The sequence below is a fragment of the Saccopteryx leptura genome, chromosome 3 (genome assembly GCF_036850995.1).
Source record: "Saccopteryx leptura isolate mSacLep1 chromosome 3, mSacLep1_pri_phased_curated, whole genome shotgun sequence".
Lineage (NCBI taxonomy): Eukaryota > Metazoa > Chordata > Mammalia > Chiroptera > Emballonuridae > Saccopteryx > Saccopteryx leptura.
Window position 1 is genome coordinate 288,171,540 of NC_089505.1, and position 26,302 is coordinate 288,197,841.

General features: G+C 51.9%; 1 protein-coding gene across 3 annotated transcripts; it reads right to left on the bottom strand.

Moving 5' to 3' along the window:
- Positions 1–797: 797 nt before the first annotated feature.
- On the bottom strand, positions 798–26,234 carry CAD (carbamoyl-phosphate synthetase 2, aspartate transcarbamylase, and dihydroorotase). Of its 3 annotated transcripts, none has more exons than XM_066378660.1 (44): positions 25,988–26,234; positions 25,597–25,736; positions 22,424–22,553; positions 21,391–21,533; positions 21,090–21,231; positions 20,727–20,898; positions 20,341–20,526; positions 20,051–20,163; positions 19,605–19,750; positions 19,204–19,335; positions 18,826–19,059; positions 18,475–18,696; positions 18,112–18,300; positions 17,314–17,438; positions 17,019–17,149; positions 13,191–13,303; positions 12,491–12,735; positions 12,041–12,287; positions 11,577–11,675; positions 11,162–11,386; positions 10,902–11,084; positions 10,269–10,487; positions 9,516–9,683; positions 8,763–8,945; positions 8,552–8,656; positions 7,871–8,110; positions 7,576–7,657; positions 7,131–7,297; positions 6,802–6,966; positions 6,496–6,627; positions 6,077–6,278; positions 5,548–5,738; positions 5,298–5,438; positions 4,998–5,099; positions 4,476–4,572; positions 3,795–3,839; positions 3,521–3,690; positions 3,336–3,410; positions 2,621–2,833; positions 2,395–2,520; positions 1,726–1,881; positions 1,539–1,640; positions 1,245–1,339; positions 798–1,137 (listed from the first exon to the last, which is right to left on the bottom strand). In XM_066378660.1, exons 1-44 carry the CDS (start codon positions 26,067–26,069, stop codon positions 1,035–1,037), a joined length of 6,678 nt encoding a protein of 2,225 aa, XP_066234757.1. In that variant the 5' UTR covers positions 26,070–26,234; the 3' UTR covers positions 798–1,034. The 3 variants fall into 3 exon arrangements, with proteins under 3 accessions (XP_066234757.1, XP_066234756.1, XP_066234758.1); XM_066378659.1 differs by having other exon boundaries at positions 3,521–3,693; XM_066378661.1 differs by lacking the exons at positions 798–1,137; positions 1,245–1,339; positions 1,539–1,640; ... (4 more) ...; positions 3,521–3,690; positions 3,795–3,839 and adding an exon at positions 3,862–4,178.
- Positions 26,235–26,302: the final 68 nt, after the last annotated feature.

The window sequence follows — 26,302 nt, forward strand, 5'->3', positions numbered from 1 at the left end:
TTTGGACTATCATGTGTAAACACGTCCAATCAACAAATCACTTGATGCCTTACCACCTAAGAGGCTTCAAATCTAAGGGTGAGAACTATTTTATTCATCCTTGTGCTCACATCACAGTGCTGCTTTCTACCCAGAGAGTGCTAACTAAAAGTCTGTCTCATTCTACTAGTGTTCAAGGAATGGAACAGCTCATATGCTTTGAGTGACCTGCAGAAACCCTGACTGCAGACCTATGAGCTATTTGACCACAGCACCCGACCCCAGGGTTTCCAAGCCAAAGTGCTCCTCAGCCCTCCACGCACCTGTCCCTCTGTCCCTAGTCCAGTCTGAACAGCCCAGTGTCAGGTAGAGGCTCCCACAGAAGAGGCAGGAGGGGCTCTTAGCAGTGATGGCAGCTGGAGAACTCCAGGGCAAGGCTTTGAGGATCAATGGCCACCTGAGCTACTGAAGGAGAGTGCTAACCAGGCAGAGGAGAGGAAAGGCCGACGGTAACAATCCTCACCAGTCAGGCCTGGCTGCTCAGCCTTCCTTTCACCATGACTCACGTCGGGACTTTGAGAGTGGTTTAATGGAGGAGGGAGGGCTGAACGCGTAGCCAGGTAGCTCGACACTCAGAGTACCACTAGCATAATGCATTTTTGCCCAGAACCCTGACTCTGACCTAGCTGAGCATGCTGCTCAGCCCTGGCCAGAGCAAGAGCTGCCAGTTCTCATTTTCTGGAAGAAAGCTCTGCTTATTACACTCAGCATCCTATGCTGAAGCCAGAGAACACACAAGGAAGCAGGAACTTGCGGCAGTTAAGCTATTTATTAAGTCAGTAGAAAAACTGTACAGAATTGAGGTGCAACAGAGAGGCAGGGTCGACGCCCATGCTGGAGCGCTCCAGTCCAGTCCAACGCCTGAAGTGTGGCCTGCCCGTGTGTGTGTGCCCGTGAGCTACCTGGACGCCCCAGAGCATCGATCAAGTGTGCTGCCCCCGTGGGGGGCACTGTGTTCATGCCCAGCAGCTGGGCCTGCGGCTGCAGGCTGGGGCCTAGAAGCGGCCCAGCACGGTGGCTAACAGAGCCATGCGTATGTACATGCCATTCTCGGCCTGGCGGAAGTAGGCCGCTCGGGGGTCCGAGTCCACCTCCACACTGCAAGAGAAGGAAGAGTTACCATGAAGCCCCTGATGGCCTATACAGAACTAAACGCCCTTGCCTAGCCAGCCCCCGCTGTGTTCTCAATTCCAATGTCACGTCACCTTATCTCATTGACACGGGGCATTGGGTGCATCACCACCATCTTCTTCTTGGCCCGGGTCATGATGTGGGGAGTGAGGATGAACTGGCCGAAGCACTGCAAGGCAGAAGGGGCCCTGTCAGCACCTCAGAACGGGCGGCGACGAAGCCACAGCCCGGGCTCCCCTAGGTCCTCTGCACACCCACATGGATCATTACAACCAAGGGCTCCTGACCAAGCTCAGGAGCCCAGGCTTCCCCGCTCTAGTCTGGGTGCCCGGGACCAGCGCCGGCCCCGCCTCCACCCTGGCACTCACCGCTTCATACTCCTGGGTAGAGCCAAAACGTTCCTTCTGGATTCGCGTCATGTAGAGCACGTCAGTGTCGGGCAGCGCCTCCTCAATGCTCTCAAATTCCTCCTGCAGGGGGAGGCCGAGGCAGGTGACTGCAGTGCCAGGTTCTGCCTGCCTAACCCACGTCCCCCATGGCCTTCCAGGCTCTCACCTGCTTGGTGCCACGGGAGGCCACAAAGGCCCACACACTGGGTGGCATGCGCAGACTGGGAGGTGCCACGTAGCGCAGGCTGACACGGTACTGGGTGAGCAGGCAAGCCAGGGAATGCACTGTGCGCCCGTGCTTCAGGTCCCCCACCATTGTGATCTAGGGGAGGAACCCAATCACCAGGAGGGCCCCAGACTGTGCTCCCTTCCCATTCAAAGCTTCTGGCCTCAGGACCAGGATGCAGGTCTTCTTGATGCAGCACACTCCAGAATAACAGAGCTACTCTCTAAGGCAGGGGTCCCCAAACTATGGCCCGCGGGCCCCATGCGGCCCCCTGAGGCCATTTATCCAGCCCCCGCCGCACTTCTGGAAGCGGCACCTCTTTCATAGGTGGTCAGTGGAGGAGCATAGTTCCCATTGAAATACTGGTCAGTTTGTTGATTTAAATTTACTTGTTTGTTATTTTAAATATTGTATTTCTTCCTGTTTTGTTTTTTTACTTTAAAATAAGATATGTGCAGTGTGCATAGGGATTTGTTCATAGTTTTTTTTGTAGTCCGGCCCTCCAATGGTCTGAGGGATGGTGAACTGGCCCCCTGTGTAAAAAGTTTGGGGACCCCTACTCTAAGGCCTCCCTCGCCAGACCTCCTCTGGGCAGGCCACTACGCTCACCGTCATGCCGTTGACAGTCCCAAGCTCCTCCCGGATGGTGAAGATGTCCAGCAGGGCTTGGGTGGGGTGCTCTCCGACCCCATCCCCAGCATTGATCACTGGCCTCCGGCAGTGTTTGGCTGCCAGCTGTGGAAACAGGCACACGGAAGGAGAATCCTGTCTTCTGCATCTCTGCCTCAGTCCTCCTCCCTGGGTCCCCAGGCACAGGCGAACCGGCGGGCCTCACCTCCACTGCTCCGGGCTGGGGATGCCGAAGCACCACGACGTCGGCGTAGCAGCTCATAGTCTGCACGGAATCAGCCAGGGATTCACCCTTCTGGACGGAGGATGTGGCTTCCGAGAAGCTGAGCACAGCGCCCCCCAGCCGGGCCATGGCTGCCGCAAAGGAGCTGCTGGTCCTCGTGCTCACCTCGTAGAACATGGAGGCCATCACCTTCCCCTGGGAGGGTCAGGTTCAGTGTGTCTGTCTGTGTGGTCACCTTGGCAACACACAGGCTGCTGCTTGCCTCCCTCTCCAACTTACACAAGAGGGATGCTGAGAGAATCATTCCCCCAAACCTCCCCGTGACCTGAATTTCCATTATGTGTGTCACTCTGAGCTAAAGGCTCTGCCTGCAAAAAGCCACTGCAAAGCGTCTGAACAAGACACGCCTTCTCTGGGAGAAAAGGAAATATCCTAGCTCCCTCCCATGAATACATCAGCACAGAGCAGGTGACCAGGTAAAAGGGCTGATGCTCAGGGCTTTGCGGTCAGCAGCATGCTGACAGGACAGACATGGGGGACCGAGAGCAACAGGCCTCCCCAGGGCAGAGAAAGCCGAGTTACAGTGGGAGGTTCGCACGCACACGAGGGGCTTATAGCAGGGGCAGGGGGGCCCCTCTGACCACTGCACAGCACTGCTGGCAGGGGCCGGATCCTCAGTTCACAGCCCTGCCCTGACCTTGAGGATGTCGAGGCTCCGCTCCTTCTGCACCATCATACGCAGCATGTGCGCCACATTGAACAGGTAAGACATCTAGGAAAGATCCCGAATCAGCTGGGCTGGCAGTGCCCTCCAGAGGTCCTAGCCCCGACCTGCCAGATCCTCAAAGCTCTGGGCATCCCCATCCTCCCGCCGCCAGGCACCTGGTCCTTGGTGAACTGCTGGACGGACAGGATATGTTGGCCCACTAATGAGTGTAGCAGGGGTGAGATCTGGGGGTGCAGCAGGCCAGGGGCCCCCAGGTTCTGGGGTGATGCCTGTCTAGGTACTGGTGGTGGAGGGTAGCAGGTGCCATCAAGGGTTCCCATCAGCTCTGCTGTGAGGGACGGGGCAGAAGAGGCTGGTCAGAGGGTTCCTTCTACCCAGGCCAGCTCAGAGGTCCCCGAGGTGTGTGTGTGTTCTGGGGGAGCCTCTCACCTGGCTCAGCTGCCTTCCGAGATGCCTTTTCCTTCGGCTCCTCGGCTACAAACGGCAATAGGACAGATGTAAGCGTGCGGCTGAGGTCTGCGAAGAGCCCCCCTTTCTCCCAGCCTCTGAATCAGGGTCTGTGTTAAACCAACTCACACCACAGTAGCTCCAGCAGGTTAGAGGAGGGCAGGAAGGACTAGCAGCTCTGGGGACACGCACGTGATTTCCCATGGGGGATGCTGTGTGCGCGCAGGTGTCCCCTCCCTGAGCCCTCCCAGGTGGCAAAGGGATCCTAGGGAAGGGGCATGGCCAGGCTCACATCAACCGACCACAGGGATTTACCCCACGCTCTGCTGCCCTGTGGGATCCCAGCTCCCGGGCACAGGAATGCAGCTGCCCACAACAAAAGAGGGCCCGTGAGAAGAAACTGTGGGATGCCTACCTTACACTGGGCAGACTAGTTTAGGTAAAGGCAGGTACAGTGGATCAGACTAGGATGAGAGGACGGCGGGAAGGACAGGGTAAGTAGACAGAGATGAGGTGCTAGGAGGGGAGGGCCAGGATCAGCTCTTCGGCCACTGAGCCCCCAGCCCTGGTCCATCTGGAACACTTGCGGGGAGAGGAGCCTATCCCTACAAATCTTGGAAGTCCAGGTGGCCAACCCTCCCCATAACAGGACCTCTGTCTTACCTGGCAGACCTGGGTCCGAGGCTCGGTGGATTCGGGGTGGCAGGTGGAAGCGGCCATCAGGAAGCCCTGGGATGCCCCGGCGAGGCCTTTCAGGTGTCTGGAGAGAAAACATGGGTCTAGTGTTTTGAGAATGACTGACCCAAGCCCTTCTGAATCCAATCAATCATAAAAAGTCAAACTGTTCACTATGCACATGGATTCAATTCTCCATCACTTCCCCCCCTCAGCAGGGGCAGATGCACTGGCCTTTCAGAGGCGTGTACGAGCCCTGTGACAGGCCCCCAGTTATATCTCTGGTTAGCTTGACGGGTCCGTGTTCCCCGTTCCCCATAAGCAGCCTCCTAAACTGAGAGTTGGTCTTGTGTTTTGCAGTAGACAGAGAGAGGTAGGTGGCAGGGATTTTAACTGTCAAGTGAAGAGCCTTTTGTCCCTGAAACCACCAATTAAAAAGTTTATGTCATTAGCCCTGCCCCTGGCTGCAACTCCCAACACTCCCACTCTAGCCCCGAGCAGTGTGTGTACCGTGGTGACCTCCCCGGTGGTAGGGGCTGAGGGCGCAGGCTGGGGGACAGCTCCCTGAGGCCACTTGCGTACATCTTGTCCATAGCCTGGGGGTACTAGAACCTGCAGACAGAAGGTGGGGCGGGGAAGTGAGGAGGACACTGGACTGGCATTGAAGGAAAGGAAGCCAGCAAGGAGAAAAATGCCCTAGGGGCTCTTTGCCCACCCCAGGGCAGCTGGAGGGGGTAGTGGGACCGCACAGATGTGCTGGGGGAGCAATGAAAATGGCACAAGTGGGATTGGACACAGGCCACCACGTACCTGCCCATCAATATAGGCAACCTCTCCTCGCAGGACTACACGACGAACAGTGCCCTTCACCTTCTGCCCCTCAAAGGGTGTCCAGTGGGCCTTGGAGAAGGGCATGTGGCTGGGGACTGTCCACTCATGCTCCAGATCCACCTGACCAGAGTCATGGATTATGCTAAAGAAAGCTCACCCCACGGAAGAGACCCAAGGGCCAGTGAGCCCCCCACCACGGCGAGGCCCCCTCGTCCCGCCATCCCCACACCTCCACGTAGGTGTCCTCTTGCGGGGGCAGATGGAAGATCCGCCGAGGGTTGTGGTGCAGCCGCTGCAGCAGGTCGTCCAGGCTGAGCCGGCCCTCGCTCACAGCTGTCAGCAGCAACGGCAGCATGGTCTCGAGCCCAGGGAAGCCGGGGGGAGCCCTAGGCCCACACTTCTCCTCCAAGGTATGGGGGGCTGGGAGAGAGAGCATTACCCTCAGCACCAATCACCTCCACATCTGGGAAGTCACACACACCACCAGGGCAGCCACCTGGGATCATCAAGTAGGGAAATGGGGACTCCTGCCGTTTTCTGGGCCCACACTTTTCCCCCATATTCTCTCATTTACGATTTTATTATGTGCTCATTCGTTTTTTCAATGAGCATTTATCAAGCACCTATCACAGACCAGGCACTGTATTAGAGGCTGTGATACCACACAGATCAAGTCTCAGTCTTCATGGAGCCGGAGTGCTGGCCCAAATCCCAAGCTGGGGCCTCTGCTGGGCAGAGTACCCTGCAGGCCCCCTCACCATGGTCGGAGGCAAAGCAGTCGACGACAGCCATGTTCTCCCACAGGGCCTCCACGTCCTCGCGGGAGCCAAGCTCAGGCCGGACCGCCCCCTTCCCAGGCCCCAGGCGTTCCAGGTCCTCGCAGCTCAGGAACAGATGGTGGGGCGCCACCTCACAGGTCACTGGCAGCCCCCGTGCCTTTGCAGCTTTAATCAGCAGGATCTGGGGTAAGAGCGGGGGATCTGGAGGAAGCCTCCCCTTGTGCCCTGCCCCATAAAGTTCTCACAGCCAACATCCCTTCTTGAAAAGTTATGGGACAGACAAGCCGAGGGTTCTGCCTCTAGGCTTCCCTGACCCTCTGCTGCCACCGAGGACTCCCCTGGTCTGCTGGTGTTACTAGGAAAGCAACAGGGGCACCGGGACCTCTGGTGCCTCTCACCTCCTCCTTCCGTGCCACGTGACAGATGTGCACCGAGCGCTGGGTCAGCTGAGCCACCATGAGGATGGCGGCCACGCTCTGCCGCTCCGCGTGGGCCACAATGGGAAGGTGGGAAGGCCATGTCTCCAAGTGCTGGGGGCAGGGAGAACTCTCAGGGAGTGTGCAGAGCCTTTGGTTCTCCACGCTCGCCACAGCCGGGAGCCCTCACAGAGCTCCCTCGGCTCCTCACTGCTGTCAGCCCACTCTGTGGGCCCCTCCGGCCAGCAGGGACTGTCTGGCTGCCTCCTCCCACACGCCACGCCCTACCTCCATCCACTGGGCCACACTGTCCAGCCGCAGCTCAGAGAAGGTCTCTTTGAGGTAGAGCTTCAGCCCTGCAGCAGACCCAGCCACAGCACCCAAGGTCCCCGCATTTTCCGACGAGGCTCCGAGGAATAAGGCAAAGTCACAGCGGGCGCCAGCCTCTGCCAGCTGCAGAGGATACATATGAGAGAGGGGCCATGGGCACCCATGACAGCCTGGCACCAATGGCCTAGGCTCCTGGGGAGGGGCAGCAGGAGTAGGGCTCAGGAAGGCTGGTGGGGACACATGGTTCACCATAAAGAGGCTCACCTCCAGAAGGTGCAAGGGCTCACCTTCTGGGCCAGGGCCAGTGCAGGGCCATCAACGATGGGGGGCCGGGTATTAGGCATGGCACACACCATGGTGACACCCCCAGCCAGGGCAGCGGCTGTGCCTGAGGCAAAGTCCTCCTTGTGTGTGCCACCTGGTTCCCGCAGGTGCACGTGGACGTCAATCAATCCTGGGAGAATATGGAGGCAGTAAGATCAAAGGAATATTCAGAGACACTAAGGGCATCAAGGAGGTGAGTTGCGGGGCCTGGAGAATACACGTCAGAGCTGACGAGGTTTCTCAGTCAGGGGCATCGTGGATCAAAGAATGAAAGTGCTCAGAGTGACAAAGCTTCTGGGGAGCACACTATGCAGTCCAGGACAGGGAGAGAGGCCCTCACCACACCGGGGTCTCTACGCCAGCTATAACCAGTGTCCAGAGCCAAGTCCTCCCGGAAGGTGCACTTACCAGGAAGACGCACAAGCTTCTGGGAGGTCATGCAGTCAACATGCACCTTCATAGGAGGGGTTGGCCCGATCTGGCCTAGGGCCTGCAGATGGAAACCACGGTCAGCTCTGACTTCAGGGCATCCTGGCAGCTGCAGGCAGGGACTGGGTTTCCCATAAATCAGGCTCCTACCTCTCATACTCACCTTCTCTCTGCAGCCACAGAGTCTGATTATTAGCATGGCTGTTTCAAACCTTCCCAACCCCATGACACCCTCTCCCCCATGTCTTCCTCCCGGCACCCAGGTCTCAGTTACCTCCACAAACAGTTTGGTGCATTTGATATCAATGATGAGGGGCACGGAGAAGTCAGCAGCCAGCCGTCGAGTACGGTAGCCCTTGGTGACGAAGGAGGAGAGACGGCGGCCCCCAGCTCCTCGCATCGACAGGTTAATCACAAGCTCAAAGTGATTCTCAGCCAGCTGCTCCAAGATGCTTCGCTGTGGTGGGCACTCCCCATCCACTGCCTCCTCGAAATGCCAGTCCACAGCTGTTACCTGCGGCCCAGAGACAAGGTCAAGGCCAATCTGAGCCTGGCAGGGGTGTCAGATGACCAGCCTGCAGGGAGGGGAGGTGGCCCAGGAGCCCTTGAGAAGACTGAGGACCCATAGGGCGGGGATCACGGCTCCCTGCATTTGCTAGTGGTAGTCTATCTGCAGACAGGGAAGATATTTAAACTTGGTTACCAAGGACTCTGTGCAGTCTAAGCCCACACACAAACACACACACAATAAGAGAGAGCAAATTCTAGAACAAAATACATCAAAATGTTAACAAGTGGTAGAGAGATTGTCAGGGATTTTTTTCTCTTTGCTTTTCTGCATAGAATATATACGATTTGCACCACAATAAAAGCAGAGGAGGAGGCAGAGAATTCTATGCTGCTTTCAAACCCTTGCAGGAAGGGCAGCGGGGGGTAGGCCCTGGAGCCCCAGTACCTTGACGCCGTGCTCGGTGTAGAAGTCAGCGGTGCCCAGACTGGCATAGAGGCTGTAGCCCAAGCTCTCCAGCAGTCGTACGGTTGGGAGCAGCTCACTTTTGTTCTGAAACAAGCAGAAGGAAGATGAGGTTGTGTTTCTCCCACCTTCCGTTTCAAGGTCAGGCCATCTGTCCCATCTCTCTACCCACCCCCTCGCCCAGACTCTGTACCTTATAGCTGCCAATGGTCAACAGGATGTTCTTCTTGGGAATCTTAAAACCAGTGCTTAGCATGGCCTTGAGGTAGGCCTCACAGCGGCTCTCCCCAAAGCCAGCCACTTCCCCGGTGCTGGTCATTTCCACACCCAACACCACATCAGCGCCCGCCAGGCGGGAGAACGAGAACTGGGGCACCTGAGGGAGTGGGATGTGACAGAGGCCAAGGCGTGAACACCTGCCTCCCCGCAGTGGGAGAGGCAGGCACGGTCCCCTCGAAACAGCACGGTGCCCACCCCGCCAGCCAGCCACTTCCCCAACACTCCCAGGCCTTCCCTCAGTGGCCGTGCAGCTGCCCCCTGGCCTCGGAACACTTCCTCAACAAGGTCTGCAAATCAAACATCCTGGGCGTCCTTCAAGGCCCAATTCAAATGCCACCTCCTCTCTCAAGCCTTCCCCAGTCACCCTTTTTGGAAGTGGCACCTACCATCTGTAAACTCCTTTAGCGTATTCTGTCTCTATCTTTATTATGTAGGTTTATTACAGACTGTTTTATAAACAAGCTGGTTTTGGACCCAACTTCTCTTGCCTCCATTACAAGAGTGTAAGCTCCTAAGGGACAAAGGCCATCTCATCACTCTTATGGCCTCGCGACGCCCTGCCGACAGCAGGTGTTTGGTTTACACGTTGACAATTTGCGGAGTGAGGGAACTCTCCTGCTGTCTCCCTGCTGCTGACCGCGAACCTCATGGTTTCAATTCTCCTTACCTTGACCCCCACGACTCCAGAGCCAGTCATGAGCCCCACGGGCTCCACTTCTTCCCCCATGATGACTCGTGTGGCTAAGGCTACTAGGTCCACACCGAGCGTCTTGGAGACAAAGGGAAAGGAGCGAGACACACGCACGTTGCATTCAATAACTTTCAGCTGGTCGTCCTGGGGCAGAGAAGAGAATTGGTCAGGCCTTCTGCAGGTTGGGCTTGCCAACACCACCCTACTGACCTCAACTCTTCTTCTCACTCACTGTTCTGTGGGTAATCAACCAGTTTAAAAAACCCTGACAACATGGTGGGTCCTAGATATCACCCACTCCCTCCAGCCTCCCTGCCTACTTTCATGAGGGCAGGAGACAATGCAGGGCTCCCTGTCACTGGGGCCGGTGTGGAACGAGGAAGTGCTGTGGCCTGTTAGTCCCTTCCTTTAGTCCAGCGCTTTTCCTTTTAAATATTCCTTTTTAAAAAAAAATTTTTTTTTTTATTCATTTTAGAGAGGAAAGAGTGTGTGTGTGTGTGTGTGTGTGTGTGTGAGAGAGAGAGAGAGAGAGAGAGAGAAAGGGGGGAGGAGCAAGAAGCATCAACTCCCATATTTGCCTTGACCAGACAAGTGCAGGGTTTCGAACCAGCGACCTCAGTGTTCAGGGTCGATGCTTTATCCACTGCACCACCACAGGTCAGGCTAGTTCAGTGCTTTTCAACCAAAGACCAGCTGTTGAAAAATACTGCTTTAGCCCTCTATTCCTACCTTGGCAATGAGCTGCAGGTTGAAGGGTCCCGTGACCTGCAGCTCCTGGCCCACAGCATGCACGATGGCTTGGATCCGCTCCAGGGTTTTGGCAGTGATGTCTTGTGGTGGGGTCACCAGCGTGGCATCCCCTGAGTGCACGCCTGCATTCTCCACATGCTCAGAGATAGCGATGGCCGCCACCACACCATCACAGGCCACAGCATCCACGTCAATCTCCTGGTGAAGGGGGCACGCAGGGCAATGTGGCGTGGCGCAAGGCCATTTTCCTCTCCCACTTGTCCCAGGATTCTCCCTCCCTTTTTAAAAAAAATATTTTTATTTATTCATTTTAGAGAGGAGAGAAAGAAAGAAAGAGAGAGAAAGGGGGGAGGAGCAGGAAGCATCAACTCCCATATGTGCCTTGACCAGGCAAGCCCAGGGTTTCGAACCGGTGACCTCAGCGTTCCAGGTCGACGCCTTATCCACTGCACCACCACAGGTCAGGCTGGATGATCCCTTCCTTTAAGAGCTCTGGTACAACCCATCTTTCCCAGCTCCCTGTGCTTACGAATTTCTATAGGACCAGAGGGGAGGGCCTCCTTTAGGGCCAGGAGCCTGCTCTCAGAGATCTCTCTGTCTGCAGCCTCCTACCTTGGCCTCCTGGATGAACTTGGAGATGACCACAGGGTGCTCCTTGGAGACGGCTGCTGCGCTGCTCAGGAAGCGCTCCAGGTCCCCGTCAGTGTAGGCCACGTTCATTGCGGCGCCACTCAGCACATAGGAGGGGCGCACCACACAGGGGTACCCCACGGTCTGGCAGAACTGGCGAGCTGACTAAGGGTGCAGAGAGCTTAGTTAGATTGGTCACACTCGCGTGACATCCTCCAGCCTCCCAGCAGGCCCCAGCCCACCTCTAGGTCACTGAGCTCCCTCCACTGAGGCTGGCTGATACCAATGGTATCAAGGAGCCGGGAAAACTTGAAACGGTTCTCAGCTGAATCAATGGCTTCAGGGGAGGTGCCCAGCACCCGGCACTGCTGCCTATGCAGAGCCATGGCCATGTTGTTGGGCAGCTGCCCACCCATGGACAGGATCACGCCTTCAGGGTTCTCCAGCTCATAGATGTCCATCACCACCTGTGGTGCAGGAGAAGAAACAAGTGGTGGTGACAAGTGGGGTCAGGGACCTCAGCCTGCTGGCTCACTGCTCCTCACCCTCCACCCACATCCCCTCATACCCCACAACATCCGGGAAATCTTAGGGCAGCCAGCTACTTCCACTTGGTTCTGGCTACTCAGGCTAAGGGGCAGCCTTCATTCCTCTTACCTCAAAAGAGATCTCATCAAAGTAGAGTCGGTCACACATGTCATAGTCGGTGCTGACTGTCTCTGGGTTGTAGTTCACCATGATGGTCTTATATCCCATCTGCAATGCGGAGGGGACTGATATTAACAATTAGGTGAGAGGAAGAGATGAAGAAAAGCCAAAGCCGCAACTTTAGAGAGCACCACCTCAGCTTCCTGAAATAGCGGTACAGGGCACCCGGCGAGGGAGGGAAGTGGAGCTGGCGCTGGCTGCAGGCATTGGAGAAGCAGGTACAAAGTGTTGGAAAGGAGACAAGTGCGCTGTGTGGGGCACAGGCTAAGGGGACCCTTGTTCCCAACCCAAGGCCCTACAACCGATGTAAAGAGTAGCAATGATCAGAAATTGCCATGATTTAGCCTGGGTGAAAGGCATTCTCTGAATCTGAACAGAACAGCAGAGAAAGCATGAGAGACTAGCTCTCGGACCTTCCGGAGCTGCTGGATGCAGCCCACGGCACACCAGTCAAACTCGACGCTAGAGCCGATACGGTACACGCCAGAGCCGAGGACCAGGACGTGAGGCGTCCGGAAGGTGAGATCGTGCATGGTGCTCCAGTATGTCAGGTACAAGTAATTTGTCTGGGCTGGCCACTCAGCCGCAACCGTGTCGATCTGTTTCACCGCCGGGCAGATCCCCAGTTCCTGACGCAGCTTGCGAACAGCCAGCTCTGTGCTACAGGAGAAAGGGCGGAGACATAGGCCCTGGGAGCGGGTGCGGACTGAGCAGGGTAGGGACCACAGAGAGCAGTACCCGAGGGATGAAGGTCAAGGGCCTCCAAAGCTCCCCACTCTCTCTCCTTTCCAAGGGCCCCTCCCTGGTACCAAGGTTCACTGCCCCACACTTCCCAGCCCGAGGCCCTCACCGCCGTCTCTAACCTCAGAACTGCAAGGGCAATCTGCTTGTCTGAGAAGCCCAGGCGCTTGGCCTGGTGCAGCAGGTGTGGGGGCAAAGGCTGGCCGCGGTGCTCCTCCAGCAGCTGGGCGTGTGCGACGATCCGCTTCATGCGGTGCAGGAACCAGCGGTCAATGCGTGTGAGTTCGTACAGGCGCTCCACTGAGTAGCCTGCCCACAGAGCGGCAGCCACCACAAAGATCCGCTTATCTGTGGGCGTCTCCAGCTCCTAATGGGGGAGAGGGCAGACAGAGGGAAACGAAGGACTGTGCAGAGGTAGGAGGTGGCAGAATGTTAAGCAAAATGTTCCCGATCTACTGTCAGCACCTCAAAAAGCCTGATGGCAGGACCGTCAGCATCTTAGAAAAGGAAACTGCAGCCCAGAGCGGAGGCTCTGCAGTTGCAAAAACCTAGATAGATCCTGGCTCTGCCTCTTGCTGCCTATGAGGCTTTGAGCCAGTCCCACAAGCTCTCTGAGCCTCAGTTTCCACATCTATAGTCTCACAATACGTCCTCATATAATGACAAATGAGATGATGTCACAAAATTCTCCGCAAAATGGAAACACAGCAAAGGTTCGATAATGATCACTGCTACTATTACAGGTAACGGGCTCATGGGCTGGGGACAGAAAGCAGCAGGGTCTATTTTAGGGGTACTGCTAAGGGAAGGGGGGCCACTTACCATATCACTGACTGGCTTTACTGTGTGATCGAAGCCCACACAGTTCTCATCCACCATGCGCAGAGCCTTCTGGAAGGCCTCCTCAAAGGAACGCCCAATGCCCATGACTTCACCTGGAGACAAAGGATATAAAGACTGAGGGCCTGGTGGTAGGGGGAGCTGCCAAGAACGTCTATGGCTTACAGTCAAATCTCTAGAAGCTTCTCAAGTCAAGTCCCATGGTAGTGGGATTTATGGTGTTTCATTATTGATAAATTTTAAACTTTCAGCTCTTTCCCCACAATTTTCATGTTTTGCTTATCAGTGAATATGGAATTAAAATAACTAAAATGGGCATGTGGATACTGGAACATGTTACAATTTATCACAGTGGCCCCCAAGAATCAATAGTTACCCAGTTATTTGGTTTGCTTTATTCATATTGCTAAGACACCATCTGGAATCTGACTTATCCCTTAAAACTTTTAACAAGTCTGGATAATAGGAAAATAATCCCACTACTCACTGAATCTTTCCTGAGCTAATCACATTTATAACCATCACTTCAGAGTATTTCCTCCTGGACATCCTTTGCATGTGTGTTTTATACATTATAGTGCACGTATGATTTCCATCCTGCTTTCTTACTCCCCATAAGCATGTTTCCACATTGCTTTGTGACCTTATCACCAGCAGTTTAATTCCTGCATGACTTGTGGTGTGTGTGTGTAACAGAGACAGAGTGAGTCAGAGAGAGGGACAGATAGGGACAGAAAGGAAGGGAGAGAGATGAGAAGCATCAATTCTTCATTGCAGCACCTTAGTTGTTCATTGATTGCTTACTCGTATGTCCCTTGACCAGGGGGCTACAGCAGACTGAGTGACCCCTTGCTCGAGCCAGCAACCTTGGGCTCAAGCTGGTGAGCTTTGCTCAAACCAGATGCGACTGTGTTCAAGCGGTGAGCTTTGTGCAAACCAGATGAGCCCACACTCAAGCTGGCGACCTCGGGGTCTCGAACCTGAGTACTCAGCATCCTAGTCTGACGCTTTATCCACTGTGCCACTACCTGGTCAGGCTAATTCCTGCATGATTTACCTCATTTAACTGCTCACTCAATGAAGGACATTCAGTTTTGTAGTGCTTCTCGTTCTAAGTGAGGCTAGGATGCTTTCGGTGCTTTGGATTTGCTCCTTAGTATAAATTTCTAGAAGTGCAGGGGCAACAGGTAAGATAAGTTTTCTGGCTCTTGATAAGTATTAATTGCTTTATAGAAGTTTGTGCTTTACATATAAAGTGTAAGTTTAACCAACCTTCTAAGTGTGTATAATCATTTAAAACAATTTTTGCTAATAGTAAAAATATTATCTAATTTAACTAGATTTCTAGTTACTAATGAGAGGAAGCCTTCCCTCCAGTTCGCTTATTGATTTCCTCTTCTGTAAAGTTTTGTTCATGACCTCTGATGTTTTAGCCTACAGTCTTCCAGTATTTTTCCCAATATTTTTTATTTACTATCCTAATATTTGTTTTTGTTTTTTCCCCCTTAATATGTTTCTTTTAAAAAATTTAAATCAAGGTGCCAATAGTAGGGTTAAAGAAGTGGAATATGAGTGATTTTAATTCCTTTGTAATGTGGTTATATTATAAAAGTTTTTTTTTTCGGTAAAAGAAAAACTCAACACACTCATACTTGAATGTTGAGAGAAATTCTGGAATCAAGACATACACGCCCAAGTTCATCTCTGTGTGACAAGATTACAGGTGATTGATTATTCTTTGGTTTAACTATCTTTTTTTTTTTTTTGACAGAGACAGAGAGAGAGTCAGAGAGAGGGGTGGACAGGGACAGACAGACAGGAAGGAGAGAGATGAGAAGCATCAATTCTTCATTGCGGCACTTTAGTTGTTCATTGATTGCTTTCTAATATGTGCCTTGACTGTGGAGCTACAGCAGACTGAGCAACCCCTTGCTCGAGCCAGTGACCTTGGGCTCAAGCTGGTGAGCTTTGCTCAAACCAGATGAACCCGTGCCCCAGCTGGCGACCGCAGGGTTTTGAACCTGGGTCCTCCGTGTCCTGATCCGACACTCTATCCACTGCACCACTGCCTGGTCAGACAAACTATTCTTTGTAAAAACTTTTTCTTGATTTTTAGAGAGGAAGGAAGAAAGAAACATCAATTTGTTGTTCCACTTATTTATCATTCATTGGTTGATTCTTGTATGTGCCCTGGCCAAAGATCGAACCTGCAACTTGGCACATTAGGATGATGCTCTAACCACCTGAGCTATCTAGCCAGGGCCTAAACTATCTTTTCTAACTTCTCAATGATAGATATATCTTACGTGTGTAATAAAAGTTTAAAAAGTTACCAATGATCACATTGAATAATTCTTGGATAGATATAAAACAGTGAAATGTCTCATCCAGGAATCAATCTTTGATAGTCTATTTTCTTTCTTTTTTTTTCTTGTGGGAGAGACAGAGTCAGAGAGAGGGACAGATAGGAACAGACAGACAGGAAGGGAGAGAGAAGAGAAATATCAATTCTTTGTTGCTGTTCCTTAGTTGTTCATTAATGATTTCTCATATGTGCCTTGATCGGGGGGCTACAGCAGACCGAGTGACCCCTTGCTCGAGTCAGTGACCTTGGGCTCAAGCTGGCGACCTCAGGGTCTCAAACCTGGGTCCTCCACATCCCAGTCCGATGCTCTATCCACTGCGCCACCGCCTGGTCAGGCTGATTGTCTATTTTCAAGCCACTTCTTTTAGCCACAATTACGGCTTTGTTCCCATGTTTATTATAATTTTCATATAACAGAAATTCATCTCCAGGAGGAACAACTTGGCAGTCTTGTAAGATTTCTAAAAATTCTGAAATAATATCTGAGCTTAGAGTTAACTTGTTTAAAGGCTACCATTACTTGTAATGGAAATGTGAGCACAGTGAAATGCTCTTATTCTTAGCAGGTGGCACTTTGGTTCATGCGCATTCTTGTTTGGGCTGAAATGTTGTAGAGGACAGTCTAAGGCACCTTAAAAGGACACTATGAGGAAGCACAATAACTCAATTCCAGCATACTCTACCACTTTACGAAGACTGACCACTATGGACATTCACTGTCTACCTTTTTCTATGAAAAAGATCTCTAAAATCCTGCTCTGATCTTATACATGTTAAACCAAAACAAAACAAAAACCTCTCATTTAGTGACTATGGCAGAAAGTGCCCAGAGAAGGAAATGTGCTAAGAATGGTTACCATTGTGCTGACTTGGATTAAGAAGGTTCACAAAAAAACAGCAGTCATTGCCCCAAGCATCAGAATTTAAACTAGCATAGAAAACAAAACATCACTGCCATTTACACCCTAAGGGCCATGGACAAAATGCCATGAAATGCTGTGGGTGGAGTTTCATGGCACTGGCCTCGTTATGGGACAGGAATACTAGCAACCAGGTCTAGTTTTCAGTTCTTGGCTCCGTCCTCTATTTGGCCACAATACTTTCCTTTGTGGGCATCTTAGTTACTCAATGGTAAAATGAGCAATGAGATCCTCTGATGGCTATCACTCCATCTCAGGGATCCTGACATATCACCTGGGAGGGGAGGCGGCATATGTATTATAACATAGATTTCCAGATGCCTTTGATTCCCACTCCTAGTAAGAACTACTACCTTAGTCTGAAATGTCCCTATTAGCTCTAAAAAACTGTATTCCCAAGAAGCTGCTAATATAGATGCTGAAAGGCCATGCCAGGGAACTAACTCTATGACATTCTAGACTCTTGGGACAGATGGGACCCCGTGGGGTGATCTGGGGAAGGGTCACTTGGGATCTGTCCCTCACCAACACTCTTCATGCAGCTTCCGATCTTTGTGCTGACGCGGAGGAACTTGCTGAGGTCCCAGCGAGGAATCTTCACCACACAATAATCCAGGCTGGGTTCAAATGCCGCTGTTCCCCCAGTCACGGAGTTCCTGGGAGCCATCAGGTGGGGGTGCCAGAGGAACAGGTGGGAGACATATAGGGTGAGCTCACAGGTAGCTCTCTCCATCCCCACACATCCAGGCCAATGTCCTTTTTATATGCCCTGTCCACGAATGTTTCCCTTATGTCCCTGATCTCTCCCCCACCCTTGTACCTGAGCTCAGGCAGAGGGATGCCCAAAGCCAGCTTGGCTGCCACGTAGGCCAGTGGATAGCCTGTGGCCTTACTGGCCAGAGCGGAGCTGCGAGAGAGCCTGGCATTCACTTCGATGATGTAATACTACAAAGAGAGAGAACAGAGTTACCAGGTAACTGGCCTGGAAGGGCCACCTAAGAGAGATCTCAGAAAGGCAACAAAATAAAGCCCTCCCCAAGGGATGGATAACAGAAGCCCCCTATCCAAGGCCCAACCCTACCAAAGACAATACTCCAAGGTCTGTAGGGCCAAAGGGCCTCATTGCCTTTTTTTTTTTTTTTTTTTTTTTTTGTATTTTTCTGAAGCTGGAAATGGGGAGAGACAGTCAGACAGACTCCCACATGCGCCGGACCGGGATCCACCCTGCACGCCCACCAGGGGCAACGCTCTGCCCACCAGGGGGCGATGCTCTGCCCCTCCAGGGCGTCGCTCTGCCGCACCCAGAGCCACTCTAGTGCCTGGGGCAGAGGCCAAGGAGCCATCCCCAGCGCCCGGGCTATCTTTGCTCCAATGGAGCCTTGGCTGCGGGAGGGGAAGAGAGAGACAGAGAGGAAGGAGGGGGGCGGGGGGCGGAGAAGCAAATGGGCGCTTCTCCTATGTGCCCTGGCCGGGAATCGAACCCGGGTCCCCCGCACGCCAGGCTGACGCTCTACCGCTGAGCCAACCAGCCAGGGCCAGGCCTCATTGCCTTGAGGCCTCAAAATTATGGAAGGAGGTCCAATAACTAGAATGTCAGCTCCGGGACCTACAGTCTCACCTGCTCAGACTCAGGGTTCAAGGCATACTGCACATTGCACTCCCCAACGATTCCAAGGTGCTGGGTCACCTTGATGGCTGTCTGCCGCAGTAGCTGGTACTCCCTGTCATTCAGTGTCTGGCTCGGAGCCACCACTATGGACTCACCAGTATGGATGCCCAGTGGGTCCAAGTTCTCCATGTTACACACCTGTGAAGGGAGGGTACCATGGAGGTCACTGCCAAAGCGGGTCAGGCGAGACCAGAGCCTTCATCCATCCTAGGTCTTAGGGACAGCAAACCCTCCCAAGACCTCAGCCCAGGCCTCTGCTCTTACAGAAGCTCATAATGCCTAACCCTACTCCCACCCTGGCTCCACACTCACCGTGACACAGTTGCCAGAGGTGTCTCTCACCACCTCATACTCAATCTCCTTCCACCCCTTCAGGGACTTGTCCACCAGGACTTGGCTGGTATGGGCAAAAGCTGGGGCCACAAGAGCAGAGAGCTCCTCTCTGGTAGAGGCAAAGCCAGAGCCCAGGCCTCCTAGGGCAAAGGCGGCACGCACCAGCACAGGGTACCCCAGTCGCTCGGCGGCTGCCTGGGCCTGCAATGAGAAGAGAGGAACGAACAGGTCAGGCCTTGACTGCTTGCTGCACAGAGTCCCTGGACCCAGGGAAAATAAGGTGTAAAGAAAAAGGACACCATTCTACCTCCCTCCAACCATCTCTCAAACCTGTTCAAGAGAATTTGCTGCCTCACTGGGGGCCACATGCTCTCCAATCTCCGCCATCCTGGAGGCAAAGGCACGCCGGTCCTCTGTCAGCTCGATGGTCTCCACGGGTGTGCCCAGGACCCGGACACCGTATCGTGCTAGCACTCCAGCCTTAGTCAGCTCCACACCACAGTTCAGAGCTGTCTGGCCCCCAAAAGTCAGTAATATGCCATCTGGGCGCTCATTACGGATCACCTGGGGAAGGAGAGAGGGGAATAACAGGCAGTAAGACCTTGGGGTTAGGAAATGGGTTAAATAAGTTTAGAAACCCAGTGTGACCACTGGATCCCCCTGCCAACATGGGTCCCTCTCCTCAATCCAGCCTTACCCCGGCCCTACCTGGGTTACGTAGTGCGGCGTTATGGGAAGGAAATAGACCTTGTCGGCTAGCCCCTGGGAGGTCTGTACTGTGGCAATGTTGGGGTTGATCAGCAATGTCTGGATGTTTTCTTCCTTCAGGGCCTTGATTGCCTAGGGGGACAAAAATGGCGTGTCAGCTTTGACTGCAGAAGCAAGACCATGAACAGTCTCAGATGGGCACTTCTCTTCCTCTTCTCCCTCCCTGTGCTCTTAGTCCGCAACAACCAACTTCTATCCCTCAGCTCCTCACCTTTCTGCACATTCCCAGACCCTGTCTGCCACTGCCTCCCCACAACCAGTGTTCAAGCCTCAGCTTTTCTCCGTGAGACTATCCATTCCCGAGGCACATGCACCCAGAGGGGCGGGATGAACATATTCACCTGAGAACCTGAGTAGTCAAACTCTCCAGCCTGGCCAATGGAGAGGCCCCCTGAGCCCAGGATCAGAACCTTCCGTGGTGGGGGCGGCCCAGAGCCCGGGCTGGGAGTCCCAGGCGGACAGAGGCGCTCAGCAAGCCGCTCTCGAACTGTGGAAACAAAGAAAGTCCGACTGCTAGAGATGAATGAGACCTGTGAGAAATCATCTGGGTTAACCCCCTCATCTTACAGAAGAATCCAGGACAAGTCATGCCTCTAATGAGTGGCAGAGTCAGAAACAGAACGCAGGACTAATGACTTAGGAGCTGCTTTCAATAGAAGTATAAATAAACCATCTTAGTTTGGTTGCCCTCCCAACCCACCCCCTTAACGTCCCAAACATATATGTTTCCGGAGGTATGTCCATCCTAGAGCCAGGCTTCTTAACCCAGTTCTTCGCAGGTGCTTACCTGTCTGGCCACCAGGGTTTCCAGCCTTGGCTTCTTTCACAGTTTCCAGAAAGATATCAAAAAGAAGCTCCATATCTGAAGGGCCAGCGTGGTGCTCTGGGTGAAACTGGACACTGTTGAAGAGACTGGGTTATAGAACCTGTCATCCTGGGCACCGGCAGCCTCGGAGGTGGGTGATGAATGGGATGGAAAACTGGGGCCCACTATCATGCTGTACTTTTATCTGCAAGTCCCAGGGGGCTTCAAAGCTGTGCACACCTAGTCACTGTGCCAGAATCACCCAGGCTCACCTGAAGAAGGGCAGGTTGTCATGTACAATGCCTTCATTGGAATGATCATTGGCGTTGATGAAGAGGGGGAGCCAGCCTGCTGGCAGGGAGTCTGTTTCCACAGCAAACCCATGGTTCTGGGATGTCAGAAAGCAGCGCCCAGAGCCCACCAGCAAGCAGGGCTGGTTATGGCCTCGGTTCCCGTATCTGGCGATGGAAGCATGCTGAGTCACAAGTCTCTTTCACCCTCCTTCGCCGCTGGACCAACCCAACTCTTGTTGGTCTGAGGACTCTTACCAGCTCCTGCTCTGTTCCAACACTAACAAACACTGACTGAAAGCCCATTCCCAAGACTCCCCTCCCCTCACGTCAGTACTGCGGGCCCTTCCTCTCCCCATAAGTCCCACCTCATCTTATAAGTCTTGGCCCCAATGGCTAAGGCCAACAGCTGGTGTCCCAGGCAGATCCCGAAGACAGGCCGGGGATTAGGCTCAGATAAGACACGGCTTAATGCAGATATAACACTGGGATAGGAGGCGGGGTCACCAGGGCCATTACTCAGGAAGAGACCCTCGTATTCTGGAATGGGCAGAAAAGATGACATCAAAACCAATATCGAATTAGAGACACCCTTGCAGCCCTTTACTTAGAGCAAAAGCCCTGCTCTCCATTGTCTTCCCTGCAACTCATGTTGACTTCTAACAATTAGACCAAGGAACATATCTTCCACCTATGCTGTTTGTGGTCCTGCTGAGACCCCTGCTACTTACCCTGGCTGTCCAATGTGTGGTCCCAGGGTACCACAGTGACCTCAGCCCCACGCTGGCACAAGCATCGAATCTGATTATACTTGAGGCCACAGTCCAAAGCAAGGATACGAGGGGTACCTCCTGAATTGAAAACCTGTGGAGCCTGAGAAATAGAGGGCAACATTGGCATTTGTGATTAGTGGGTACAAATATGTGCACACCAACCCCTAACTTCGTCTGATTCTCCCTGAAGCCCCAGTTAGAGGGAGAATGTAACTTCTCTGTTAATAGCTTGCAACATTCTCCCACTCTACTTTTGTACCTTAATGGAGACGTCCGGCACCAGGGGGCGGGCATTGGGGTCCAAGAATGGCAGGGCTGACGGCTCTGTCCCATCCTGCACCAGCTTGCCCAAGAGAGACCCTTGCTCTCGCAACTTCTTAGTCAGCTCCCGAGTGTCCACTCCTGTCAAAATAGCACAGTCCGAGATCACACTCCCCCAACTCAGTCACATATGAGGTTAAGGTTTCCAGCTGCACTTCCATTCCAGAGCTCTGAGTCACACACAGCTGTTCTATGGGCATTAAAATCCTGGGCCATCCTGATGGAAATACACTACCATCAAGTGTCCGTGCCAAAAACATCACATCTCAATTGTACCATGACTCTAGATAGACCTGTTTATAGAAAATAATACAGATTTATCTGTTTACAGAAAAAGAACATGCTAAATGACACTACAGGAATGTAATCAACAAAATGCAGACTGTGGGATACTCCAAAGGAAAATTGACCTGTTTTTTTACAAATAGGTTACAAAGCCCATAGAGTAAAAAATATATAATCAAATGCAACGTAGGGATCTTGTTTAGACCCAGAGTCAAATAAACTAATTGTAAAAAAAAAAAAAATTTAGATAACTGAAAAAATTTTAAACCTTGCCTGGATATTCAAATATTAAGGAAATATTATTAATTTTTTAAAGGTATGATGTTATTGTGGTCAATTTTAAAAGGATACCTTTTTCAGATATTTAACTATGGATGAAATGGTACATCTGAGATTTGCTTCAAAATAATCTGGCGGTTATAGTAGTGGTAGTGAAATATATTTAGCCCTGAGTTGGTAGCTATGGAAGCTGGGGGTTCATTATAGACTATTCTCTCTGCATGTTTGAAATTTTCCACATGAGCAAGAGCTCAGTTCCTTGCCCCCAAACCCAATCTAAACCCTCAAATCAGATCTGTTTTCTCACAACCTTGGACTCAAGTTCCAACAGTGCACACAGGTCTTCTCTTGAGTCTTCTTATCCACACACCTATGCTCTGCCTGAACACACTGTGTTTGCACCATACCTTGCAGGCCAGGTATGCCATGCTGCTGCAGCCACTCGTGCAGGGTGCGGATGGTGCTCCAGTGGCTGGGAGTAGGGCAGCACTCTCCCACCACCAATCCTGCCACGTGGATTCTCGAGGATTCAAACCACTGTTGATGGAAGGAATAGACTGCAAGGAGCCCAGGGCCATTGCATACCTTCCTACATTGTCTTTTCACATAGTACTGTATGGGCCCTGTACTTCAGCCACACTGAATGACCTGCCATTCCTAAAACACATCAAGCATCTCATACTTCTGCCCTTTACCAGCCGTGCTGTCCCCCATCTGGAGTACTGTACACACGGTCCCAGGGTGCCCGATAAATAGCTGAAAATGACATTTTCCTTTTTCTTTCCTTCTCTTTTAACCAAAACTCAGACCACAAATCTCCTCTTCTGTAAAGCCATTCCCACTCAGCCACTGTGTTTGGGCCTCCCCCTTTAGAGCTCACCTAAGCTCACTTCATTTCTAGTGTTCTTGCCATTTACAGCATAATGTGAATGTGGGTCTTCACAAAACTGTGAACTCAAGCGCAAAGCGACTGATACACGGTAGCAGTCAAAAAACATTTCTGAGTGCTGGGGGAGAGATAGTGAGCATAAAAAAAGACAAGGTCCCTATCTCACAATGTTAATTTGTTACTTAGTGAGTGTAAAATTAACAAGGTAACATGTAAATAAACAAGATCATAATTACAGGGTCTTTCAACATGGCAGCAGTGAGACAGTTGAAGTGAGAAGGGAGTTTCTGTGAAATGGTTTGAGTGCCACAGAAAAAAGAAAAAAATATTTTTAAAAAATCATAAGTACAGGGTATGATAAAAACATGTAAGACAGGCAGGTGTACAATACCTTACTAAATAAAAATAAAGGTTCAGGGAACAACAGTAGGTATGATTATACCCTCCCCCTTCATAGGGGACTATATATACAAAAGAACGTAACACAGATTTGTTCCCTGTATGACCTGTGGTGGCTCAGTGCACAAATGCTAAGGTTGCTCGTTCAAAACCTGGAATGCTAAGGTTGCTCGTTCAAAACCTGGGCTAGCTTGACCAGGTGGTGGCACAGTGGATAGTGTCAAACTGGGATGTGGAGGACCCAGGTTCGAGACCTGAGGTCCCCAGCTTAAGCACGGGCTCATCTGGTTTGAGCAAAAAAGCTCACCAGCTTGAGCCCAAGGTCGCTGGCTCGAGCAAGGGGGTACTCCGTCAGCAGTAGCCCCACGATCAAGGCACATATGAGACAGCAATCAATGAACAACTAAGGTGTCACAACGAAAAACTGATGATTGGTGCTTCTCATCTCTCTCCGTTCCTGTCTGTCTGTCCCTATCTATCCCTCTCTCTGACTCTTTCTCTGTCTCTGTAAAAAACAAAACAAAAACAAAAACAAAAACAAAACCCTGGGCTTGCCTGGTCAAGGCATGTATGAGAAGCAACCACTATGAATTGATGCTTCCTATTCCTCCTTCAACCCTTTTCTTTCTCTCTCTCCTCTAAAAATCAATTAAAAAAAAAATTGTTCCCCAACAGATAAGCATTTAATAACTAAACAGATAAATAGGTAATTTATGTGGGAGGTAGTGATATAGTCAAATCACATGTTTAGTGGAAGATATAAAGAAAGATGGATATTAAGTTTGTTATTTAGGAATTCGAAAAATAGTTTGGCAGGCTCTGCTGGTTAGAGCAATGTCCCGATATGCTAAGGTTGAAGGTTCGATCCCTTGTCAGAGCACATACAAGAATCAATCAATGAATGCATAGGCCCTGGCCGGTTGGCTCACCGGTAGAGCGGCCGCCTGGCGTGTGGGGGAGCCGGGTTCGATTCCCGGCCAGGGCACATAGGAGAAGCGCCCATTTGCTTCTCCACTCCCCCCCCCTTCCTCTCTGTCTCTCTCTTCCCCTCCCGCAGCCAAGGCTCCATTGGAGCAAAGATGGCCCGAGCGCTGGGGATGTCTCCTTGGCCTCTGCCCCAGGCACTAGAGTGGCTCAGGTAGCAACAGAGCAACGCCCCGGAGGGGCAGAGCATCGCCCCTGGTGGGCCTGCCGGGTGGATCCCGGTCGGGCCCATGCGGGAGTCTGTCTGACTGTCTCTCCCCGTTTCCAGCTTCAGAAAAATACAAAAAAAAAAAAAAAAAAAAAAAAAAATCAATGAATGCATAAATAAGTGGAAAAACAAACCAATCTTTCTTTCTTTCTCTTTCATTCTTTCTCTTTCCTTCCTTCCTCCCTTCTTCTTCTTTCTCTCTCTTCTTCCCTCTCTAAAATCAACAAATTAAAAAAAAAGTTTGGTAGAACCGTGTCCAAGAGGACTGATCTGCACATGGACAAATACATTAACAGCACATGTGCCACAAAAGCATCTGTGGTGGTCTGCTGGCTCTAGGAGGCCTTACTCACCCTGGTTCTGTCAGGGCCTTAATTTTTCAGGTTTATAAAATCAATTTTGTCATTGTTTACAGTTCACAAAGCTGAAAATTAATATATGTTAACCAAGACTCTGTGTTAGAAACTAGAATGCAGTGTACTTTTGGTTTGTGATGAGGAATGGTCCCTTCTGAGGAATAACAAGTGTGTCCCTTACCTCTCCAAGTGGAAAGAAGGCTATGGTGACTTCCCCTATTAACTTGTGTTGATTTAATTTAAAAATTCCAGAGAAGGAGGGATAGGGGAAATCTCACTGTGAGAAGAAGCTGAGTTTTCTTATCTAGAAGTAAGAATGCTACTGAAAGTGGTAGAAAATGAGGCAAGGTAAGGAAAATAGGTTTATAAAATGATAATCAACTTCACTGGTTTGATAGGTGAACTGGGACCTACTGTCACTGGAAAGGGTGTGACCCTAGTTTCTAGTCTCTTTCCCACTCATCCATTGAATCGTAAAACAAAGTACTGCTCCCATCACAGGACTCTGCTGCTCAAATGTCTTCACTGGTTTCTCACCAAAGACCAGTCTCTGGCTTGGCCTCTAGTACTGTGCTTCTCCAGGTATTTAACAAACCCTTCATAGTACAGTACTTGTTTTATCACTTCTGTACAAATCTTTGTTCTCTTCAGGATGCCTAGCAGAATGTCAATGTCTTCACTTCATTAACAGCTAATAATTACTTATTTGAAAAGGAATATAGAGAAAGCATTGGGTGTGGCTACCTTGCTGAGACCAAAATCATCCACTTCATCTGCAGGGATGCCATAGTTGCCGATCAGAGGATATGTCAGCACTAAGATCTGAGCTTTGTAGGAAGGGTCAGTGAGGGCCTCGGGGTAGCCGACCATGCCGGTTTGAAACACTGCAAGAAAGGCAGGGCTGGGGTTCGGGCGAGGCACTCTTTGGAACTCTGCCTCACGCCATGAGAATGCCCCTGTGAAGGCTGCCTTGGCCGTGAGAGATGAAAGAAGCTGGGTTGGGAACCTGGGCGCCGAAAAGGGAGGGGGGGGAATTGGGCAGGCGGGAAAATGGCGGGGTCTGGGCAAGGCAGGTTGGGCAAAGAAGGGCAACAGAGAGTGGGATGAGGTCGGCAGCCGAATCGGGCTTGCTTACCCACTTCTCCCGCAGTCGACACAGCGGCCCCAAAGGGCTGGCCCCGCAGGACCAACCCATCCTCCAACACCAGGGTCGCCATGGGAACGGAGCTCAGAGACGTGGGCAAACAGAAAAGCTGGAACTACAGCAAGTTTCCGCCTATAATGCAACCACGTGAGGACTGCAAGCCCCAAAGTCGGCACACGTGGCTAGCTGCGCGGCTGGCTGGAGCAAGTACGCGGCAGAAAGTGCACGAGCCCAGACGCTCTGCGAGAAGGCAGACTGCGGCGGCGCGGGAAGCGAGGGGGCGGGGCCATCACGTAAGGGGCGGGG